This window comes from Argopecten irradians, chromosome 3 (genome assembly GCF_041381155.1).
Source record: "Argopecten irradians isolate NY chromosome 3, Ai_NY, whole genome shotgun sequence".
Lineage (NCBI taxonomy): Eukaryota > Metazoa > Mollusca > Bivalvia > Pectinida > Pectinidae > Argopecten > Argopecten irradians.
In genome coordinates this window covers 60,239,779-60,264,719 of record NC_091136.1, presented here as the reverse complement: position 1 = coordinate 60,264,719, position 24,941 = coordinate 60,239,779, and the positions used below count along the sequence as shown (strand labels likewise).

Here is a 24,941-nt window from a genome sequence, read left to right as displayed (position 1 = left end):
GTATGGTTTGTCTGCGATAAGTGATGAGAAACTGGTTTGTATCTGCGATGAGTGATGAGAAACTGGTTTGTGTCTGCGATGAATGATGAGAAACTGGTTTGTCTACGATGAGTGATGAGAAACTGGTTTGTCTGCGATGAGTAATATGAAACTGGTTTGTCTGCGATGAGTGATAGGAAACTGGTTTGTCGGCGATAAGTGATGAGAAACTGGTTTGTGTCTGCGATGAGTGATGAGAAACTGGTTTGTCTGCAATGAGTGATGAGAAACTGGTTTGTCTGCGATGAGTGATGAGAAACTGGTTTGTCTGCAATGAGTGATGATAAACTGGTTTGTCTGCAATGAGTGATGAGAAACTGGTTTGTCTGCGATGAGAGATGAGAAACTGGTTTGTCTGCGATAAGTGATAGGAAACTGGTTTGTCTGCGATGAATGATGAGAAACTGGTTTGTCTGCGATGAGTGATGAGAAACTGGTTTGTCTGCGATGAGTGATGAGAAACTGGTTTGTCTGCGATGAGTGATAGAAAACTGGTTTGTCGGCGATGAGTGATGAGAAACTGGTTTGTGTTTCCGATGAGTGATGGGAAACTGGTTTTTCTGCGATGAGAGATGAGAAACTAGCTTGTCGGCGAGAGTGATGAGAAACTGGTTTGTCTGCGATGAGTGATGAGAAACTGGTTTGTCTGCGATGAGTGATGAGAAACTGGTTTGTCTGCGATGAGTGATGAGAAACTGGTTTGTGTCTGCGATGAGTGATGAGAAACTGGTTTTTGTCTCCGATGAGTGCTGAGAAACTGGTTTGTCTGATATGAGTGACGAGAGAAAACTCTCCTTCTAGAAAACAAATACTGTCAACAAATAAAACAATATAACTATTGATTGAAAATAACTACATTTTATTATACACTTTGATGTAGGGAAACTTTGTCCATCACATCATTATAGCTTCAGTAAGGATATTTAAAGGGATCAACGCTCCATATTTAAGTACCACACTGGCAATTTTCATTGAATTTTGCTACTGATTTATTTTGTCAAGTCTATAACAATTTGAATTTGAATCGAATTTTTGAATCCAGATTTTATCGGTTAATTAAATATGATCTTATGCATGATGGGTGTCGTGGCAGCTCATTAAAATTGTATGATTTATGACAAACATTCTTTAGGTGTAAGATTAATATACATTGATATTGTAAATCATGCCAACTATGGAGCTATGTATTCACATTGCATGTGGCTATTGTATAAATAAACATAGCATTAAGATTATTAATTAGCATGCCAACTCTGATAAAGTTTTACAAGGACACGGTCACACCTGCAGTCGCCCGTACACTGTTGAGTGACCTTAATACTGTGCGAAGGACAGGTTTAAGGTATGATTGTTTTAACCTCAGCTATGACGTCGCTCAAGAAGTGAAGCAATACTATGAATTAATCTTCCCCTAGTATCAAGTATTATGTATATTACATGTCAGGTTTTCATCTGATTATTATTAATATTTTCCTTATTTTAACAAGGCCGGTAAGTTATTTTCAGTAAACGAATGCCTGGCAATTGATTTATATGTTTTTTGTTTGTCCACAGACTTTACGTTTAAAGGTACTAATCTATTACATAAAACAGCAAATTGTGTTATAGATTTCAAAAGTTAAAAGTAGCACTGTATCGAGTTTACACTCCATCATTTATTCCAATAATTGAATAATTTTAACATATCAATAAAACAAAGATAATGATGAATAAATCATCTTAAGACAAGATATGTAATTTGATAAGTTTTTCATTAATTTCTCTATATTATTATGAATCACGGGTAAACCAGTATATCAAATTTATTTCCCTGTTATAGTCATTCAGCATACTGTTATGGTAGGAAGACTCGAATGTAATAGTTTGTTCATACTAGTTAACCCATTACTTAGATCCTGAATGTTCAGATAAAACTACCATCGATCAATTTGTTTGATAATTAATGCAACTTAACAATATCTGTGTAGGTGTTCATGGTGCAGTAGTTAACTTCTCAACCGTAGACATGTGAACATATCTTTAATTGATAACAGATATAATGATTTAAAAGATAAAAATTTAGATTTAATATCATTCAAGATACAGGTTACATTTAGTCCATTTAGACTGCAGTAAACGCGCAGCATATCAATAGTATATATATTTATGTAACCTTTGTTCTGTCTTAATTGATAAAATAATAATATATTTCTCAAGTAAAAATATAAATACATTAGTGAAGCAATAATGTGTAGAGATAACTTACCTGAGATTGCAGCGAGCGTGTCCCGCTCGATGGACTCCAAGGTGAACATATCCCCTTCTATTTACATATCATCAAAACAAGTGACATAAAAAGTTCATTTGTAGATGGGTCTGTAATTTGGCAAACACTAATAAGTGTATTTAACATACGCCTAAAGCTAAAAAAGGAACACACCTATAATACATATAAAACCAGATCAGATTTAAGATTTTGTTTGAGACATGCATAATGCTTTTGAAAATAAAAATTCACATTTAATAAGCATTCTTGAAGAGTAAAATAAGTCATATATTCCTATATTCATTGATGAAATAATTAACCAATGATAAAATTTACCAAAAAGTATACTCTCTTGAACTTTTTGACGCTCTAACTTTCGTGAATTGTTAATACTGGATTTATATTAACAAACTGTGTCAGAAAACAAGTGTATGGGGAGACGTGTATTTGTCATGAGCATCTTGATGCACACTTGGCCAGAATTGATATTTGGAGTGGGAAGGTCATAGCTGGTGTACACTTGGCTAGAATTGATATTTTGGAGTGGGAAGATCACAGCTGTAGTACACTTGGCCAGAATTAATATTTTCGAGTGGGAAGGTCACAGCTGGTGTACACTTGGCCACAATTGATATTTTGGAGTGGGAAGGTCATAGCTGATGTACACTTGGCCAGAATTGATATTTTGGAGTGGGAAGGTCATAGCTGATGTACACTTGGCCAGAATTGATATTTTGGAGTGGGAGGTCATAGCTGATGTACACTTGGCAAGAATTGATATTTTGGAGTGGGAGGTCATAGCTGATGTACACTTGGCCAGAATTGATATTTTGGAGTGGGAGGTCATAGCTGATGTACACTTGGCCAGAATTGATATTTTGGAGTGGGAGGTCATAGCTGATGTACACTTGGCCAGAATTGATATTTGGAGTGCGAAGGTCACAACTGGTGTACACTTGGCCAGAATTGATATTTGGAGTGGGAAGGTCATAGCTGGTGTACACTTGGCTAGAATTGATATTTTGGAGTGGGAAGATCACAGCTGTAGTACACTTGGCCAGAATTAATATTTTCGAGTGGGAAGGTCACAGCTGGTGTACACTTGGCCACAATTGATATTTTGGAGTGGGAGGTCATAGCTGATGTACTCTTGGCCAGAATTGATATTTTGGAGTGGGAGGTCATAGCTGATGTACACTTGGCCAGAATTGATATTTTGGAGTGGAAGGTCATAGCTGATGTACACTTGGCCATAATTGATATTTTAGAGTGGGAAGGTCATAGCTGGTGTACACTTGGCCAGAATTGATATTTTGGAGTGGGAAGGTCATAGCTGATGTACTCTTGGCCAGAATATATTTTCGAGTGGGAAGGTCATAGCTGGTGTACACTTGGCCATAATTGATATTTTGGAGTCGGAAAGTCATAGCTGATGTACTCTTGGCCAGAATTTATTTTGGAGTGGAAAGGTCACAGCTGGTGTACACTTGGCCAGAATTACTGCAGTAGTCTGCTTACAATTGAATCGCCCATTTGTCTTCATAAAATCATGGTGGTTCGATCAATTTTAGATTTAGGGTTTAGTTTATAAAGTTAAAACAGCTTTCTGATTAAATGCTTTAAACTATTACATATCATAAAATCTACAGACAATATAATAGTGTTTTTTAATTCTTTTCCAGGCGGGATCATTTCGAGATGCAGACATTTTGGAGGGCATTCAGACAAAAGACGGATCGTCGCGGTCCGAGGCATTTGACAATACAATAAAGTCGTATCCTGATTTGGAGAAAATGATAAATGAGTATCTACAGAAAGCTATGGATGATGTCGCCACATTTCATGGAGTTTCTGGAGTGACTGAAGATTATCCACACAGCAGTTCCCTTACAAATCAGACGGATTCAAATTCCACTAACAACGCTGACCTAAACTATGTAAGCTTCGACCAAAACCGAAACGATGACAACCAAAGCACTGCAAAACCACAAACCTCCTATGCTGATTTTCATGGCATGGGTGAGGACCAGAAACTATCTGGATCGTTTTCGAATGGCACACAAGAACGTAACGATGATAGAAGCGACAGCACAACTATCAAACGGAACGTAACAAATAATACAATAAACCCATTAACCAGCATTGATACCACATTCACTATATCTACCGTAAAGACTACAAACACTCGACCTACAACAGAACAACCGACAGGCACACCATCTACCATAAACACACTATCTACCATACCATCACTATCTACCACAGACACACCATCTACCACAGACACACCATCTACCATAAACACACTATCTACCATACCCCCACTATCTACCACAAACACACCATCTACTACAGACGAACCATTTACCAGAAACACACCATCTACTACAGACGCACCGTCTACCACAGACACACCATCTACCACAGACACACCACCTACCATAAACACACTATCTACCATACCATCACTATCTACCACAAACACACCATCTACTACAGACGCACCATCTACCAGAAACACACCATCTACTACAGAAGCACCATCTACCATAGACACACCATTTACCATACCCTCACTATCTACCACAAACACACCATCTACTACAGACGCACCATCTACCACAGACACACCATCTACCACAAACACACCATCTACCATACCCTCACTATCTACCACAAACACACCATCTACTACAGACGCAGCATCTACCACAGACACACCATCTACCACAAACACACCATCTACCATACCATCACTATTAACCACAAACACACCATCTACTACAGACGCACCATCTATTACAGACGCACTATCTTCCACTACCTCACATTCTACCAAAGAAACAGCATCTACCACAAATCCACAAACTTCCAGTAAAACAACGAACCCCACAAACCAATTGAAAAACACAAATACAGAAACGACCAAAGTATCAAACAATAGTACTGAACCATCATCTAACACCGATACACAAACAACAACTGACACACCAGGCAACACAAATACACAAACATCAACAACTATAATCACACAGCCTACACCAATCACATCTACGACTACAGATACACCTTATACTACCACTGACGCATCAATACCACAAACTACTCTGACAACGATAGATGAAGGAGCACAAACTGCACAATTCCGCCAAAGTGACGATGATACATATGATTCAAAAAATGTTACAACTCCAAAATATACCACATTAACTACGAAAGCTGCACCAACTACAACAGAAACACCAACTACCACAGAAACATCAACTTCAACAGAAACACAAACTTCCACAGAAACGTCAACTACCACAGAAACGTCAACTACTACAGAAACACCAACTACTACAAAACCACCAACTTCCACAGAAACGTCAACCTCTACAGAAACACCAACTACTACAGAAACATCAACGTCCACAGAAACGTCAACTACCAAAGAAACACCAACTTCCAAAGAAACATCAACTTCCATACAAACATCAACTACTACTACAGAAACACCAATTTCCACAGAAGCGGCAACTACCACAGAAACACCCAGCACCACAGAAACACAAACTACCACAGACACATCAACTTCCACAGAAACATCAAGTACCACAGAAACACCAGCTTCCACAAAAACACCAACTTCCACAGATACATCAACTACCACAGAAACGTCAACTACTACAGAAACACCAACTACTACAAAACCACCAACTTCCACAGAAACGTCAACTTCTACAGAAACACAAACTTCCACAGAAACGTCAACTACCACAGAAACGTCAACTACTACAGAAACACCAACTACTACAAAACCACCAACTTCCACAGAAACGTCAACTTCTACAGAAACACCAACTACTACAGAAACATCAACGTTCACAGAAACGTCAACTACCATACAAACATCAACTACTACAGAAACACCAATTTCCACAGAAGCGGCAACTACCACAGAAACACCCAGTACCACAGAAACACAAACTACCACAGACACATCAACTTCCACAGAAACATCAACTACCACAGAAACACCAGCTTCCACAGAAACATCAACTTACAAAGAAACACAAACTATCACAGAAACACCAAATACCACAGAAACACCAACTACTATTGAAACATCAACTACCACAGAAACATCAACTACCTCAGAAACACCAACTACCACAGAAACATCAACTTCTACAGAAACACCAGCTACTACAGAAAAACAAACTACCACAGAAACATCAACTACTATAGAAACATCAACTACCTCAGAAACACCAATTACCACAGAAACATCAACTTCTACAGAAACACCAACTACTACAGAAACACCAACTACCACAGAAACATCAATTTCCACAGAAACACCAACTACTACAGAAACGTCAACTACCACAGAAACACCAACTACCACAGAAACACCAACTACCACAGAAATACCAACGACCACAGAAACACCAACTACTACAGAAACGTCAACTACCACAGAAACACCAAGAACCACAGAAACACCAACTACCACAGAAACACCAACTACCACAGAAACAAAAACTACCACAGAAACACCTACGTCCGCAGAAATATTAACCTTTACTGAAACATCATCTTCTACAGAAACATCGAACAGCACAGAAACACTAAACTCACCAACTTCCACACAAGCACGAAACATTACAAAAACACGAACTTTCGCAGAAACGTCAACTACCACAGAAACAACAATTTCCACAGAAACTCCATCTTCCACAGAAATTCATTCTTCCACAGAAACATCAACTACCACAGAAACATCAACTTCAACAAAAACACCAACTTCCACAAAAACGTTAACTACCACAGAAACACCAAGTACCACAGAAACACCAACTACCAGAGGAACACCAACTCCACAGAATACAACACAACTTCCACAGCAAACTACCACACAAAATACACAGAACACAACTACCAAAAACATCAACTACACGAAACACCAACTACCACAGAAACATCAACTTCAACAAAAACACCAACTTCCACAAAAACGTTAACTACCACAGAAACACCAAGTACCACAGAAACACAAACTACTATAGAAACATCAACTTACACGGAAACACCAACTACCACAGAAACATTAACTACCACAGAAACACCAACTTCCACAGAAACACCTACTTCCGCAGAAATAATATCTTTTACAGAAACATCAACTTCCATGGAAACCTCGAATAGCACAGAAACACCAAACATTACAGAAACACAAAACTCCACAGAAACGTCAACATCCACAGAAATATCGACATCCACAGAAACACCAACTACCACAAAAACACCAACTACTGCAGAAATATCAACTACCACAGAAACACCAATTTCCACAGAAACATCAGCTACCACAGACACACCAAGTACCACAGAAACACCAACAACTACATATACACCAACTACTACAGAAAAACCAACTACCACAAACACACCAACTACCACAGAAACACCAACTTCCACAGAAACACCTACTTCCGCAGAAATAATATCTTTTACAGAGACATCAAATTCCATGGAAATCTCGAACATTACAGAAACACCAACTACCACAAACACACCAACTACCACAGACACACCAACTTCCACAGAAACACCTACTTCCACAGAAATAATATCTTTTACAGAAACTTCAAATTCCATGGAAACCTCGAATAGCACAGAAACACCAAACATTACAGAAACATCAACTACCACAGAAACATCAACAACCACAGAAACACCAACTACCACAGAAACACCAACTACCACAGAAATATCAACAACCACAGAAACACCAGCTACCACAGAAACATCAACTACTTCAAAAATATCAACTTCCAAAGAAACACAAACTTCCACAGAAACATCAACATACACAGAAACACCAACTACTACAGACACACCAACTACCAGAGGAGGACCAAATTCCACTAAAACACCAATATCCATAGGAGCAACAACTTCTACAGAAACACTAAATATCGCAAAAACATCAAATACCACAAAAACACCTCATTCCACAGAAACACCAGCTACTACAGACACACCAACTTCCACAGAAACACCAACTACCACAGACACACCAACTACCACAGACACACAAAGTACCACAGAAACACCAACTAATACATATACACCAACTACTACAGAAACATCAACTACCACAAACACACCAAATACCACAGAAACACAAACTTCCACAGAAACATCAGCTACTACAAACACACCAACTACCACAGACACACCAACTACCACAGACACACCAAGTACCATAGCAACACCAACTACCACAGCAACACCAACTACCACAGCAACACCAACTACTACAGAAACATCAATTTTCACAGGAACCTCAAACAGCACTGAAACACCTAACATTACAGACACACCAACATCCACAGAAACGCGAATTACCACAGAAACACAAACTACCACAGGAACATCAACATACACAGACTCACCAACTTCCACAGAAACATCCGCTTCCACAGAAACACCAAGTACCACAGAAACACCAAGTACCACAAAAACACCAATGTCCACAGAAACATCAACTTCTACAGAAACATCAACATACACAGAAACACCAAATACTACAGAAACACTTACTAACGCGAAAACATCAACTACCACAGAATTACCAACTGCCACAGAAACATCAACTACCACAGAAACACTCTCTTCCACAACAACACCCACTTCAACAGAAACACCAAATACCACAGACACCCCTACTACCACTGATACACCAACTACCACAAAAACACAAACTACGACAGAAACATCCACCGCCAAAGAAACACCTACTGCCACACAAACAGTTACTACCATAGAAACACAAAGTACGGAAAAAACATCAGCTACCACAAAAACACCTACTTCCACAGAAATACTAACTACTGTAGAAACACGAACTTCCCAAGAAACGTCAGCTACCACAGAAACACCAACTACCACAGAAACGTCAACTATCACAGAAAAACCAACTACCACAGAAACACCAACTACCACAGAAACGTCAACTATCACAGAAACACCAACTACCACAGAAACACCAACTGTCACAAAAACGTCAACTACTACAGGAACAACAACTTCCACAGAAACACACACTTCAACAGAAACATCAACCACCACAAAAACATCAGCTACCACAGAAACATTAACTACCACAGAAACATTAACTTCCACAGAAATACCAATTACTGTAGAAAGGCGAACTTCCCTAAAAACATCAACAAACACAGAAACATCAACTACGACAGAAACACCAACTTCCACAGAAAAATCAACCACCACAGAAACACCAACTTCCACAGAAAAATCAACCACCACAGAAACACCCACTACCACAGACACACAAACTTCCACAGAATTGCCAACTACAACACAATCACCATATACCACAGACATACCAGCTACAAAAGAAAGATCAACTACCACAGATACAGCAACTACTTTAAAAACATCACCTTCAACAGAATTATCAACTACAAAAAAACTTAAGTCCACAGAAAAACAAACTTCCACAGAAACATTAGCTACGACAGAAACACCAACTACCACAGACGCACAAACTACCACAGAGACACTAACTACCACAAAATCACAAACTTCAACAGATACACCAACAACTGCAGCAACACCAATTGACACAAACACATCAACTACCACAAACACATCAACTACCACAAGCACCCAAAGTACGACAGACACACATATTACCACAAACGCACACTCTACCACAATCTCAACCAAGACCTCATACACACCTTCCACAGGTTCACCAAGTACAAACACAATTGATACACCAAGTAACATGAATAGCTCCCTTACAAACCAGCACACTACTTCAGCCCATTTAGCACCAGCATTAACGCTAAAAACGGTAAAACCAACTTATTTTTTAACCAAAGAGAAAGTTACAACCGAACCCCCTGCAGCAATCCTCAATCAGTTAATATCTGATAGAGATTTATTAATTGAATTATTAAGTAAAATGTTGAACGAACAACTGGAACCAGAGGTAAAATTTAATGAAAAATCGTCCAAAGCCAAGAATTCTCCAAATCCCAACATTGCCCCAATCGATAATTTCACCATAAGTCCGCAAACTGCCGGAAAAAAAATCATTACAAACCAGCCAATTCCAAATATTTTGACGCCTTCAAATACGTTTTCAATAAATCTCCCCATTGCATCATTTACGTCCCAAACCTTGTCTGTCACTACTCACACTCCTACTACAACATACTCGTCTACCACGAACTCGCCCACTACCACAAACTCGACCAATACTACGAACTCGCCAACTGCTACAGTTTCGACCACTACAACAAACTCGCCTACTAACACAAACTCACCCACAATAACACACTTGCCCACTACTACACACTCGCCCACTATAACACACTGGCCCACTAATGCAAACTCGCCCACTACTACACACTCGTCCACTACTACTCACTCGCCCACTACAACACACTCGCCCACTACAACACACTGGCCCACTACTACACACTGGCCCACTACTGCACACTCGCCCACTACTACACACTCGCCCACTACTACACACTCGCCCACTACTACAGTTTCGACCACTACAACAAACTCGCCTACTAACACAAACTCGCCCACTATAACACACTGGCCCACTAATGCAAACTCGCCCACTACTACACACTCGTCCACTACTACTCACTCGCCCACTACAACACACTCGCCCACTACAACACACTGGCCCACTACTACACACTGGCCCACTACTGCACACTCGCCCACTACTACACACTCGCCCACTACTACACACTCGCCCACTACTACAGTTTCGACCACTACAACAAACTCGCCTACTAACACAAACTCGCCCACTATAACACACTGGCCCACTAATGCAAACTCGCCCACTACTACACACTCGTCCACTACTACTCACTCGCCCACTACAACACACTCGCCCTCTACAACACACTGGCCCACTACTACACACTGGCCCACTACTGCACACTCGCCCACTACTACACACTCGCCCACTACTACACACTCGCCCACTACTACACACTCGCCCACTACTACACACTCGCCCATTGATACACACTCGCCCACTACTTCACACTCGCCCACTGATACACACTCGCCCACTGCTACACACTCGACCACTGATACACATTCGACCACTACTACACACTCGCCCACTACTACACACTCGCCCACTGATACACACTCGCCCACTGCTACACACTCGACCACTGATACACATTCGACCACTACTACACACTCGCCCACTACTACACACTCGCCCACTGATTCGCACTCGCCAACTACTACATACTCGCCCACTACTACACACTCGCCCATTACTACACACTCGCCCACTGATACACACTCGTCCACTACTACACACTCACCCACTGATACACACTCGCCTGCTACATCGCACTCGCCCACTACTACTCACTCGCCCACTACTACAAACTCGCCCAATGCTACAAACTTGCCCACAGTCACAGCCACAAAATCTTCCATGCGCACATTAATCACTACACAAATTAAGCCATTTGATACAACCAGACAAAGCATAAGCGCACAATCGATTTTAAAACATCCAATTTCCTCTGAAACCATCGATAACCATTTGTTTGATAAAATGTCATTTATTATGTTTTTGAATAGACTGTTGGATATGAATCCAATAGAAAATACATTAAACGGTACAATTTTAAAACAGTCAACAGATAAGCCTTCTGTAACCTATCAGGTCAAACAACACACTAAAACAACGACACAGACAATTGTACCACATAACGCTCCAAACAACAAAGTTAGTACATCTGATATATACACAATGACACAACAACACACACACCCTGAAACAGTAGATATAGATATACAACTACAAACAGATCCCAGCTCAACTAATACACAGACAACAACACAAACACGTCAAGTTAGTACACAGACAACAACACAAACACACCAAGCTAATACACAGACAACAACACAAACACATCAAGCTAATACACAGAAAACAACACAAACACACCAAGCTAATGCACAGAAAACAACACAAAAACATCAAGCTAATACACAGAAATCAACACAAACACACCAAGCTAATACACAGAAATCAACACAAAAACATCAAGCTAATACACAGAAAACAACACAAACACATCAAGCTAATACACAGAAATCAACACAAACACACCAAGCTAATACACAGAAATCAACACAAAAACATCAAGCTAATACACAGAAAACAACACAAACACATCAAGCTAATACACAGAAAACAACACAAACATATCAAGCTAATACACAGAAAACAACACAAACAAAACCTACCACAACGAAGACAAATACACAAACATTACATTATTCTAACAAACCAACAACACCAGCAATCACAAAAACAACAAATGCTACAAATCTTGCGACAAATCTTATTATAAATACACCCATGCAAACTTACACCAACAACCCTGTATCATCCAGTGACGTAAATATACCAACAGTATATACAAGGAGCCGAACCGCAGCCATAACAAACTCTGAAACACTTCCCGGTAAGGTAATGATTGATGGAATGGATTATTCGTCAACATTAAAAACATCCCAACAAGAAAAACTAGCTTCGACATATCGTTCAGCCATGCATAACGTTGAGAGGTATAATCATGATCCTACAAGGGAATTCGATGTTCAGACAGTCTCTCTTGAATCAAGTCCTGGCAACTATATCAAACAAGAGGACCAAGTATCAACGACTTTCGATAAAGGCCACACCAACCCTTCTACAGATCCAGACCGGGGTAATCTTCCACTCAACAAAGAACAAAATAAATTTCGAGCTGATACCAGAACGGCGAATAACGCTGTTTTACAAACTGTACATACAGGATACAGTCATCCAATCTCAAGCCTTCATAAGAACATAAGAGATACCAATGCGGGAAAAGGCAATGGAATATCTATTATCAACGCTTTGGGAACAAACAGTATCACAGATGCATACCAATCTCGGAACAATCATCATGTTTTTAATTCGGCTAACGAATTGAGTCAAAGCCTAAAAAATGAGGATGATAGCAAGATCATTGTCAACACAAATCATATAGCAACCAGAATAAGCACCACCACTACCAGTACAGCCGGAACAAATATGAGGAAATATTCAGTTGCAACAGCCGATATGGTGAGGGAAAACACCGACCGAACGGGGACAGAAAATGTATTGACTAATTCTCTCAGAACCACACATATGAACAGAAACAAAATTAAGGTCAAATCAACACCAGGTAAAGCAAGTAGTGCCAAGACAGTGGTCACCAAGGCAAAAATCCAACCTACAACAGCTGACAGTGTCACATTAGGCGATGTAACAAGTACCACTGATAATACTAAGACAAACATAAAACCAACAACAGCTAGTAATGTAATGCTACACAACGTGCCAACAACAGCTGACAGTGACAAGTCAAACAATAGACCAAAGACAACTGATAATATCAGGCTAAACAACGCACCAACAACAGCTGAAAATAGCAGACAAAACAACGCACTAACAACAGCTGAAAATAGCAGGAAAAACAACGCACTAACAACAGCTGATAATGGCAGGCTAAACAACGCGCCAACAACAGCTGATAATGGCAGGCTTAACAACGCACCGACAACAGCTGATAATGTCAGGCAATACAACGCGCCAACAGTAACTGATAGTGTCAGGCTAAACAACGCGCTAACAGCAGTTGAAAATGTCAAACAAAACAACGTACCATCAACAGCTGATAATGGCAGGCTAAACAACGCGCCAACAACAGCTGATAATGGTAGGCTAAACAACGCACCGACAACAGCTGATAATGTCAGGCTATACAACGCGCCAACAGTAACTGATAGTGTCAGGCTAAACAACGCACCAACAGTAAATGATAGTGTCAGGCTAAACAACGCGCCAACAGTAACTGATAGTGTCAGGCTAAACAACGCACCAACAGCAGTTGAAAATGCCAGACAAAACCACGCGCCAACAGCAGGCGAAAATGTCAAACAAAACAACGTACCATCAACAGCTGACAATGTCAGGCTATACAATGCGCCAACAGTAACTGAAGTTGTCGAAAAAAACAACGCACCAACAAAAGCCGATTATGTCAGGTTAAACAACGCTCCAACAACAGCTGACAGTGTCAAGTCAAACAATAGACAAAAGACAACTGATACTGTCAGGCTTAACAACAGACCAACAATGGCTGAACATGTCAAGCTGAACAACGCACCAACAACAGCTGATAATGGCAGGCTAAACAACGCGCCAACAACAGCTGATAATGTCAGGCTATACAACGCGCCAACAACAGCTGATAATGGCAGGCTAAATAACGCGCCAACAACAGCTGACAATGTCAGGCTATACAACGCGCCAGCAATAACTGAGGTTGTCGGAAAAAACAACGCGCCAACAACAGCTGATAATGTCAACCAATACAACAAACCAACAGCAGTTGATAATGTCATACTAAACAACGCGCCAAACACAACTAAAAATACCAAAGGGAACAACAAACCACCTACGGCTGATAGTGTCAAGTCACACAACAAACCAACAACAGCTGATAATGCTAGATCGAATAACGCACCAACAACAGCTGATAATGCTAGATCAAACAACGCACCAACAACAGCTGATAATGCTAGATCAAACAACGCACCAACAATAGCTGATAATGCTAGATCAAACAACGCACCAACAACAGCTGATAATGCTAGATCAAACAACGCACCAACAACAGCTGATAATGCTAGATCAAACAACGCACCAATAACAGCTGATAATGCTAGATCAAACAACGCACCAACAACAGCTGATAATGCTAGATCAAACAACGCACCAACAACAGCTGATGGTGTATTGATAAAGCACTCCCATTATGCAATTGAAAATACCAATACAAACAACAAACCAAAAACGAATGATTATCTCAGGCAAACCAACGTGCCAACAACGGCTGAAAGTGTAATATCAAACAACAAACCGACAACATTTGATAGTGTCAGGCCAAACAACGAGCCAACTACGGTTGGTATTGTCAATACTATAAATAAAAAACCGACTACAGCTGGTATTTTCGGGACAAACAGTGGATTGACTATAGCTTATAGTGACAAGGCAGCCAACGTCCTAACTACAGCTGATAGTGCTAAACGAAAATCGCCACTATCAGAGCTCAATAATATTAAGGCAACATATGACGTAACACCTGACACAGGAGAAGGAAATGTACCAACTAAGATAGGTATTGTCCAACAAAAGAACGCAGGAATTACCTCCGTCATCCGAAAGACAAATGGAAAGTCTAATAATTCAGAGGAGCCAAGAAAAATCTACAAAAATCAACATGTGACAGGAAAATCCAGAAAAGGTGAGAAAATGAGCAGCACAGTTGAAGGAGTAGTGCTGGATCTTTACCATCTTAACAGTTCTGCCGAGCCGAGACGTATAACATACAAACCAATAAATGTTGATAAAACAATTTCGAGTTATCATGATGCTACTCACAGCAGAGTAAACACACCCCAGCACACATCAGCATACAACAGCAGGGTAAGAACGATTGAACTTTTTGGAACAAACCACAACAAAAACTGGCACGGGGACATCACACAGAGCAAGAATACACAACAGAAACATACTAAACCTAGAACAAACAACGTATCCGAAAAGAAAGGTAACACGATTAGAACAAAATCCAAGACCCAGAAGGAAACACGCAAAACAGGACGCAGACATCTCATTCTGAAAAATCAGCAATTAGGATATCAAACACGCCAAAGGACACTAAATAATGTTCAAACAAATAACACTAAACAAGTTACTATTCAAAAAATGAAATCTAAAACAAGCCACGGCACTCTAGGAATCGCTATTAAAGTTACAACAGCAAATACCACATCACAAAATACTGCTACACATGAGGATGCAACACCGCAACTCGAAGAACAAAATAAAGCAGACTTGTACACACTTAAAACCGCTACTAAAGTTCGAACAGACAAGTCTACATCAAGAACCACTCCTGAATTTGAATCAAACGTAAACAAGCCACAAATTAAAGCTACATTCGGAGCTGAACTATACAAAAACACATCCAGAACTGCTACAAAAACTGCCAAACACACACCAAATACCACATCTAAAGATGGGATGCTCAAGAGCGCAACACAGACTGTTACAAAAAAAATATTTTCAACCAAAAACACACCACAGAGAGCTGCAAAACTTAGACCAGGTCAAAATACGGCAAGAATAGAAAGTAAAGCTCGAACAGATAAGAACACGCCGTTAACTCCTTCTAAAGCTGGAATAGATAAAAACACGCCAGAAGCCATCATAAAAATGAAACCATACACGAGCACAAGACGAGCCGATTATATAGATGTAATGGGCATGAAAACAGACATATCTAAAACTGAAACATACAAGAACACACCCCGAACAGTTACTAAGGTTAAAACAGATACGAACGCACCGCAAATCGCTTTTAAAGTGAAATCGTACAACAGTAGAACTAGAACTGATTCTAACATTGTAACGGACATGAACACAAAAACAACTACAACTAAAACTGGAACATACAGGGATATCAGACTAGCCACTGATCTATCTGGAACTAGTAAGGGTACACCATCGGCCACTACAAAAAATGGAACAGATAGAAATACACCACAGGCCAATACTAAAACTGGAACAGATAGAAATACACCACGGGTCACTACTAAAATTGGAACAGATAGAAATACACCACGGATCACTACTAAAATTGGAACAGATAGAAACACACCACAGGCCACTACTAAAATTGGAACAGATAGAAATACACCACGGGCCACTACTAAAATTGGAACAGATAGAAATACACCAGGGGCCACTACTAAAACTGGAACAGATAGAAATACACCTCGGGCCACTACTAAAATTGGAACAGATAGAAACACACCACAGGCCACTACAAAAACTGAAACAGAAAGAAATACACCACGGATCACTACTAAAATTGGAACAGATAGAAACACACCACAGGCCACTATTCAAACTGGAACAGATAGAAATACACCACGGGTCACTACTAAAATTGGAACAGATAGAAACACACCACAGGCCACTACAAAAATTGGAACAGATAGAAATACACCACAGGCCAATACTAAAACTGGAACAGATAGAAATACACCACATGCCACTACTAAAATTGGAACAGATAGAAACACACCACGCGCCACTACTAAAATTGGAACAGATAGAAATACACCTCGGGCCACTACTAAAATTGGAACAGATAGAAACACACCACAGGCCACTACTAAAACTGGAACAGATAGAAATACACCAAGGATCACTACTAAAATTGGAACAGATAGAAACACACCACAGGCCACTACTAAAATTGGAACAGATAGAAATACACCATGGGACACTTCTAAAATTGGAACAGATAGAAATACACCACATGCCACTTCTAAAATTGGAACAGATAGAAATACACCACATGCCACTACTAAAATTGGAATAGATAGAAACACACCACAGGCCCCTACTAAAACTGGAACAGATAGAAATACACCACGGATCACTACTAAAATTGGAACAGATAGAAACACACCACAGGCCACTACTAAAATTGGAACAGATAGAAACACACCACAGGCCACTACTAAAACTGGAACAGATAGAAATACACCTCGGGCCACTACTAAAATTGGAACAGATAGAAACACACCACAGGCCACTACTAAAACTGGAACAGATAGAAATACACCACGGGTCATTACTAAAATTGGAACAGATAGAAACACACCACAGGCCACTACTAAAACTGGAACAGATAGAAACACACCACAAGCCACTACTAAAATTGGAACAGATAGAAATACACCACATGCCACTACTAAAATTGGAACAGATAGAAATACACCACATGCCACTACTAAAATTGGAATAGATAGAAACACACCACAGGCCCCTACTAAAACTGGAACAGATAGAAATACACCACGGATCACTACTAAAATTGGAACAGATAGAAACACACCACAGGCCACTACTAAAACTGGAACAGATAGAAATACACCACGGATCACTACTAAAATTGGAACATATAGAAACACACCACAGGTCACTACTAAAACTGGAACAGATAGAAATACACCACGGGTCACTACTAAAATTGGAACAGATAGAAACACACCACAGGCCACTACTAAAACTGGAACAGATAGAAACACACCACAGTCCACTACTAAAACTGGAACAGATAGAAATACACCACGGGTCACTACTAAAATTGGAACAGATAGAAACACACCACAGGCCACTACTAAAACTGGAACAGATAGAACTACACCACGGATCACTACTAAAATTAGAACAGATAGAAACACACCACAGGCCACTACTAAAACTGGAACAGATAGAAATACACCACGGATCACTACTAAAATTGGAACAGATAGAAACACACCACAGGCCACTACTAAAACTGGAACAGATAGAAATACACCACGGGTCACTACTAAAATTGGAACAGATAGAAACACACCACAGGCCACTACTAAAACTGGAACAGATAGAAATACACCACGGATCACTACTAAAATTAGAACAGATAGAAACACACCACAGGCCACTACTAAAACTGGAACAGATAGAAATACACCTCGGGCCACTACTAAAATTGGAACAGATACAAATACACTACGGGTCACTACTAATATTGGAACAGATAGAAATACACCACGGGTCACTTCTAAAATTGGAACAGATAGAAACACACCACGGGCCACTACTAAAACTGGATCAGATAGAAATACACCACGGATCACTACTAAAATTGGAACAGATAGAAACACACCACACGCCACTACTAAAATTGGAACAGATAGAAATACACCTCGGGCCACTACTAAAATTGGAACAGATACAAATACACTACGGGCCACTACTAATATTGGTACAGACAGAAATAAACCACGGGCCACTACTAAAATTGGAACATATAGAAACACACCGCAGGCCACTACTAAAATTGGTACAGATAGAAAATTACCACCGGCAGCTACTAAAATAAAAGCAAGTAAAAACATACCACAAACAATTTCAAGAACTAAAATATATAAGAGCACAACAAGAACCGATTCTAAAGGTGTAAGAGCCAAGAAAATACTAAGTAAAGCTGGAACCTACAGAAGCACAGAACGAACTAAAACTCGAACAGATAAGAAAAAATTAAAAACAACCACGCGAACTAGTCTAAAATTAGATAAAAAGGCACCACGGGCCACTAGTAAAGATGGAACATACAGGAACAAACCTAGATCCACTGATAAATTTGGAACAGATAAAAACGCACGACGGACTAAAGGGAAATCATACCAAAGTACATCAAGAACTGATTCCAAAGTTGTAAGGGGCGAGAAAACCACAGATAAACATGGAGAAATCAAGACTACACTAAGAGCTACTACTAAAGTTACAGTGACAAATGAGAGCAAATCGACATATACTACTAAAGGTAGAGATAGGAACACGCCAATATCCGCAATTACGATTGGAACATACCAGAACACACCTAAAGCCATTACTAAAACTGAACCAGTTAGAGCAAGTACACAGCGCGACACTGCTAGAATTAGGACAGACAAGAAAATCTCAAGAACCTCAACACAATCTGGAACATTCCGCAATGCACTGCGTCCGCCTATTACAGCCGGAAAAAATAAGAAATCCTCTGATATGACTGCTGATGTAAGAACCTATAAGAAGACACTACGAACCACTAACAAGATTGGAACACAACAGAACACAGGAAGAAACGTTGCTAAAAGTGGACAAAGAGTAATTTCGCCACGTGGTGTTTCACAGAGTGGAACATACAAGAATACGCTCAAAGTTGTAACACACAACAAGACGCCAGTATCCACAATTAAAGCAGGAATCTACCAGCACACATCACAAACAAGAACTGGGCTTAATAATAACAAACTACGCGTAACTACTAGAGAAAAAACAGACCAGAACACACAACGCTCTACGTCCTATGCTGCAACAGAAAAGACTATACGACGAACCACTTCTAAAGTAAAACACATTTTACCACGCACCGTTACTAAGGTGGGAACAAACAGGATACCACTACAAGTAAAAACTGAAGTGGCATCAAAGAATTCGAAAAGAATCCATTCAAAACTGGTACCAAACAAGAAATCGCAACAACCACCAAGAGCTGGAATATACGAGAACGAACCACGGACTTCCTCTAAAATTAGAAAGACCACAGCTAAATCCACCATGCAAAGTGTTACAGATAAAAATACATTAAAACACGCAACAAAAGATGGAACACGCAAAAGCACATCAACGGTCTCTCCTACAGCTGCAGATGATCAGAAGTCAGGAAAGTCTACTATAAAAAGTAGAATAGATCAAACTACAGAACGAACCTTCACTAAAATCGGAACCGAACAGAATAGTCGACGAGCCGCTTCTAAAGTTAAAGCAATCACAAATAAACTACGTAGCACATCTCAGGTTAGAATTGATATCAAATCACGATCCGCAGCGACAGTACAAACACACAAAAACACAACAAACATTACCCCGACAGAGAACAAAACAACACAAAAAACTGCTAAAACCGGAACAAGCAAACACACACCAAGACAGACAAAAACACGAAGGACTAAAGACAAAGTAATGGCAAGTTACAATCCAACAAAAGCAATGGCCAGAAAAGGAATCATTCATACCAGTCAACAAACATCTAAGGTAAATACTAAAGTAGTCAGAAAAGATAATACAAATAAGAAAACAAAACACTCGACTTCCATACACAACAACCAAAAGAAACCCGACTCTTTGGGTACAAATTTAACAACACAATCAAAGACTGACAAACTTGAAAACAAAAGAATCCACCGTTTGGATACTGTAAAATCTGGAAACAAGCTCTCACAAAATGGCGTAGACAAATTGGTAGTTAACCTCTACACACACAGAGTAACTGACAAATCGATATACAAACAGAGCAAGCAGAAACAAAATTCTACAACCAGCAGAAAACACAACAAAAGAGGTGAAAATAACAAAGCCGGAGTAAAACACAACAAACAAGGGAAAAATAAAACATCCGGAGCAAAACACAGCAAACGACTTGAAAATAACACATCCCGAGCAAAACACAACAAACGAGGGGAAAATAACACATCCCGTGCAAAACACAATACAAAGGAAAAGTCAGTAAGATCAGGAAGTCAATATAACATAACAAAGGCAATCGACAATTTGGGAACTATAACGACAATGGACGTCTTAGGAACGACATTCAACACACATACAAACGACTACGAAATGATAACCAATGAAATCAAAGTCAGAAAGGCTTTAAGTCAAGCAAGACAAACTAATGTACCAGGAGCAAAACAACAAAGAGAAAGGCACACAGGCCCTTCGGCAATCGTTGAAAACAGTCAGAGCAAAGCGGATAAAGTAGGCATCAACCTCGAATTAAATACGGGATCAAACAATCTGAAAACAGATCAGCAGAGCACAATGATCGCGGTTGACCAATTGGGAACAGGACTGCATCCTAGTACAGCAACCGGAACAAATGTTAGGGAAGATCACACACAAAGGAAAGACAACAAACCGAAAACAAAACAGAACAAAGAAAATAAACCTGGGGGATTAGACAAAAACCAAAACACTTATTCTACAACCGAAAAACAAGACACCAATCACAAAACAGGTACAATCTTAAACTCGGACATACTTGGAAAAGGTTTAAATACCATTACATACACTAATAGTTTGGGCACCATGCAAATAACGCAAAAGGCACCAGAAAACCCGTCGGGTGTTAAATTTAACAAAGAATTGAACATTGAAAATTTGGAACCCAAACATAAAACACAACAGAAAGAGGTAGATCCGGGAACCGAACTCAACACAACACCAACAAAGCTGGACACCGATACGGCAGCCGATAGATTAGGAACAGCACTGTACACACTCAGAAAACACTACAAAAAGAAAACTAATCAAGCTCTCAGCGCTTCAAGACGACTCGACAAAATGAAAACCAAACACAATGCAGAAAAGAGCACAGGCAATTTGGTAATCAATAAAAATAGCCAGATTACAGCAGATAGATCGGGCATCAACGTAAAGGCGAAGAAGGGGACTGATAAAACGACAAGCGAGCATGACGCACAAACCTTAGTTGACAAATTGGGATCAGGTTTACGTCCACGTAACTTGGCTATAGAAACTGATAAATTCATCACCAAACAAAACACACAAAGAGAGGTCGATCATCTGGGAACAAAACAAAAAAACCAGAAGAAATCCAACAAAAGCATATCCGATCATATCACTGGCCTCAAAAGTGAAAAGACGGAAGCAAATCGCGAACAAAACAGTAAAATTCAACCAGAGGCAAACTACAAAATACATGGACAAGCTAACAAACCAAACACGGAAGGAATAACCGATACATCAACAACAGGTGAAACCACAATAGCGAAGCATAATAGCAGGGAAGCCAAACTCATCGTACCAAAGAACATGGTTGGCAAACCGTCCAGACCGACAGAAGTTATAAGTGACAGATTGGGAAAAAATCTGGAAACACGAACAAGGACGTGGCAAAATAGAATCAAACATAAAGAAATAGAGAAACCCAGAAAGCTAGAATCTAAGCACAAGATGCATATTTTATCAGAAACAAAGCAATACACTACAGCTAGAACTGGATCAACTACAAGAGGGAGGACACACAAAGTTGGATCTAAGCTTTATACACAAAGAGCATCTGATCAGTTAGAATACAGACAACAACCAGAGATAAAAGAGGACGACCACGCACCCGACCATCATCAGACTAATAACTCAGACGTAAACAGAAACAGTAGAACTGATACTGTAATGAAGACAAGACCTTCGATGACCACAGTCAAAACGCCAGTTGTGAAGTTAAATTATCATCACAAACACAACTTTAGGAACGGACAAATTCAGAATGCGCGAAGAGCGACGGCCAGGGGAAGGTTAAATAAAGGGGTACAGAACACAAATCCGAACTCGAGGAGGTTCTTTTCAGCATCTCGTCGTCTGAAAATCAGTCGCACAAACTCACCAGTCACAGCTAATGTTAGGCGATCATATCCTCGCCGACAATATTCAAACTACTACAGAAGGTTCAATCTCAATGCCAGAAAAATTAAAACAATGGATATAAAAAAGAAAGTTTATAACAACATGTTTTTGAGAAGTCAGCCTTCGTCATCGTCAAAATATAGGCGTTTACAACCTCATTCCTCCAGACATAAGGTAGATCAGCCTACTTTATTTTCACTGAAGACTCTTAGGAGGAAGGTTAAAACAAGTGAATCAGACAATGCCCATAAGACCTATGGAGAGAGATTGTATAAGACATTCGAAGACAGAGATGATTAAGTTTAAGATGAAACGTACGACGGCTTTAGAAAAGCAAAGAGAGGTGGACATTAAGACTAACGCACCTGCGATGACATCAGAGAAAAACGATGTGTGAAAGTGCATAAAGACAACATAGTTATCCAGATAAGGCAGCAGAACCGGTGTAAGGAACTGTAGATAAATCATACAATGGTCATCGAACGGCTATAATCTTCAAGATAAGCTAGTGATAAGTCAACCTATCGATATATAGTATATCAATTCTGTAATTGTTATCTAAAGACATGTAAATATTTATCACTAGGTTGATTCAAAGTATATATTCCGACACGACAGGCACATATTATATTATGGCGAATCATTGACTAGACAGCATTTATAAAATTATTGTATATATTTTATTTGACAATCATACTGATATAATGACGTTACGGCCGGGTATACTTATACTAAGTAACTTTGTCAGTGGTTCGCAAAATCAGGCGATAACGTTTTGTATATATTGTATAAATTTAATGTAAATTATAATAAATCGTATGTCTGTTTAAACAATCTTGTTTTCATTACAATTTCAGTGTAGGGGGGATAGAGCTAAATGCTATAATTTGTCGTAAAGACAGGAATGTAATGAGTGGACAAAGAAATGGTTATATGTATAAATAAGTACATGTTATGTGACCTGCCCAATGTATGCTTTATACCAGAATGGATTCATTTCAGAAATAACTGTAACACAATCATAGCCACATATCAAACTGAAAACAAATAATCAAAAATAAATCCTCTAATTACCCCGCTTTGAGCGCCAGGATACACTGCAATCTGAATAGCTATAGCACAGAATCATTACGTAAGCTACTTTTATTTTCAAATTGCTTTTAGATAAAGACGAATCAGTTTGCAAAATCAATGAACAATATAAACTATTAGTATTTATAGAACCAAATTAGAAATCTATAAATGAAAAAATGAATAAACGTAAATAAACATCAGCGTGTAATTTTTCGTAATATAATATGACGTCTCTAGGTTTATAAGTACACCAGCAGGATCTACCACCTGCCATCTTAAAAGTCTGTACACACACATTATATAGTCCATATTTATCTTTGATGTAAATTTGGTTTTCCCTTGTAAGGTTAGTAAGTAATGAGCAGAGTCTTAGAGTATCGATTACAGGTG

The 24,941-nt window shown here is 39.5% G+C and overlaps 1 protein-coding gene across 1 annotated transcript; it reads left to right on the top strand.

Annotated features, from left to right (window-relative positions):
- Window positions 1–3,833: 3,833 nt before the first annotated feature.
- LOC138319771 (serine-rich adhesin for platelets-like) lies at window positions 3,834–23,777 on the top strand. The gene is made up of 3 exons (XM_069262906.1): window positions 3,834–3,839; window positions 3,967–6,830; window positions 7,028–23,777. The coding sequence occupies exons 1-3, from the start codon at window positions 3,834–3,836 to the stop codon at window positions 23,775–23,777; spliced, it is 19,620 nt and encodes a 6,539-aa protein (XP_069119007.1).
- The last annotated feature ends 1,164 nt before the right edge of the window (window positions 23,778–24,941 follow it).

Bases quoted from the DNA above. Each gene is read 5' to 3' on its own strand.
- LOC138319771 (XM_069262906.1), top strand. The intron at 6,831-7,027 runs GTCCGCAGAAAT...ATTCTTCCACAG, and splicing joins ACTACCACAGAAACACCTAC to AAACATCAACTACCACAGAA.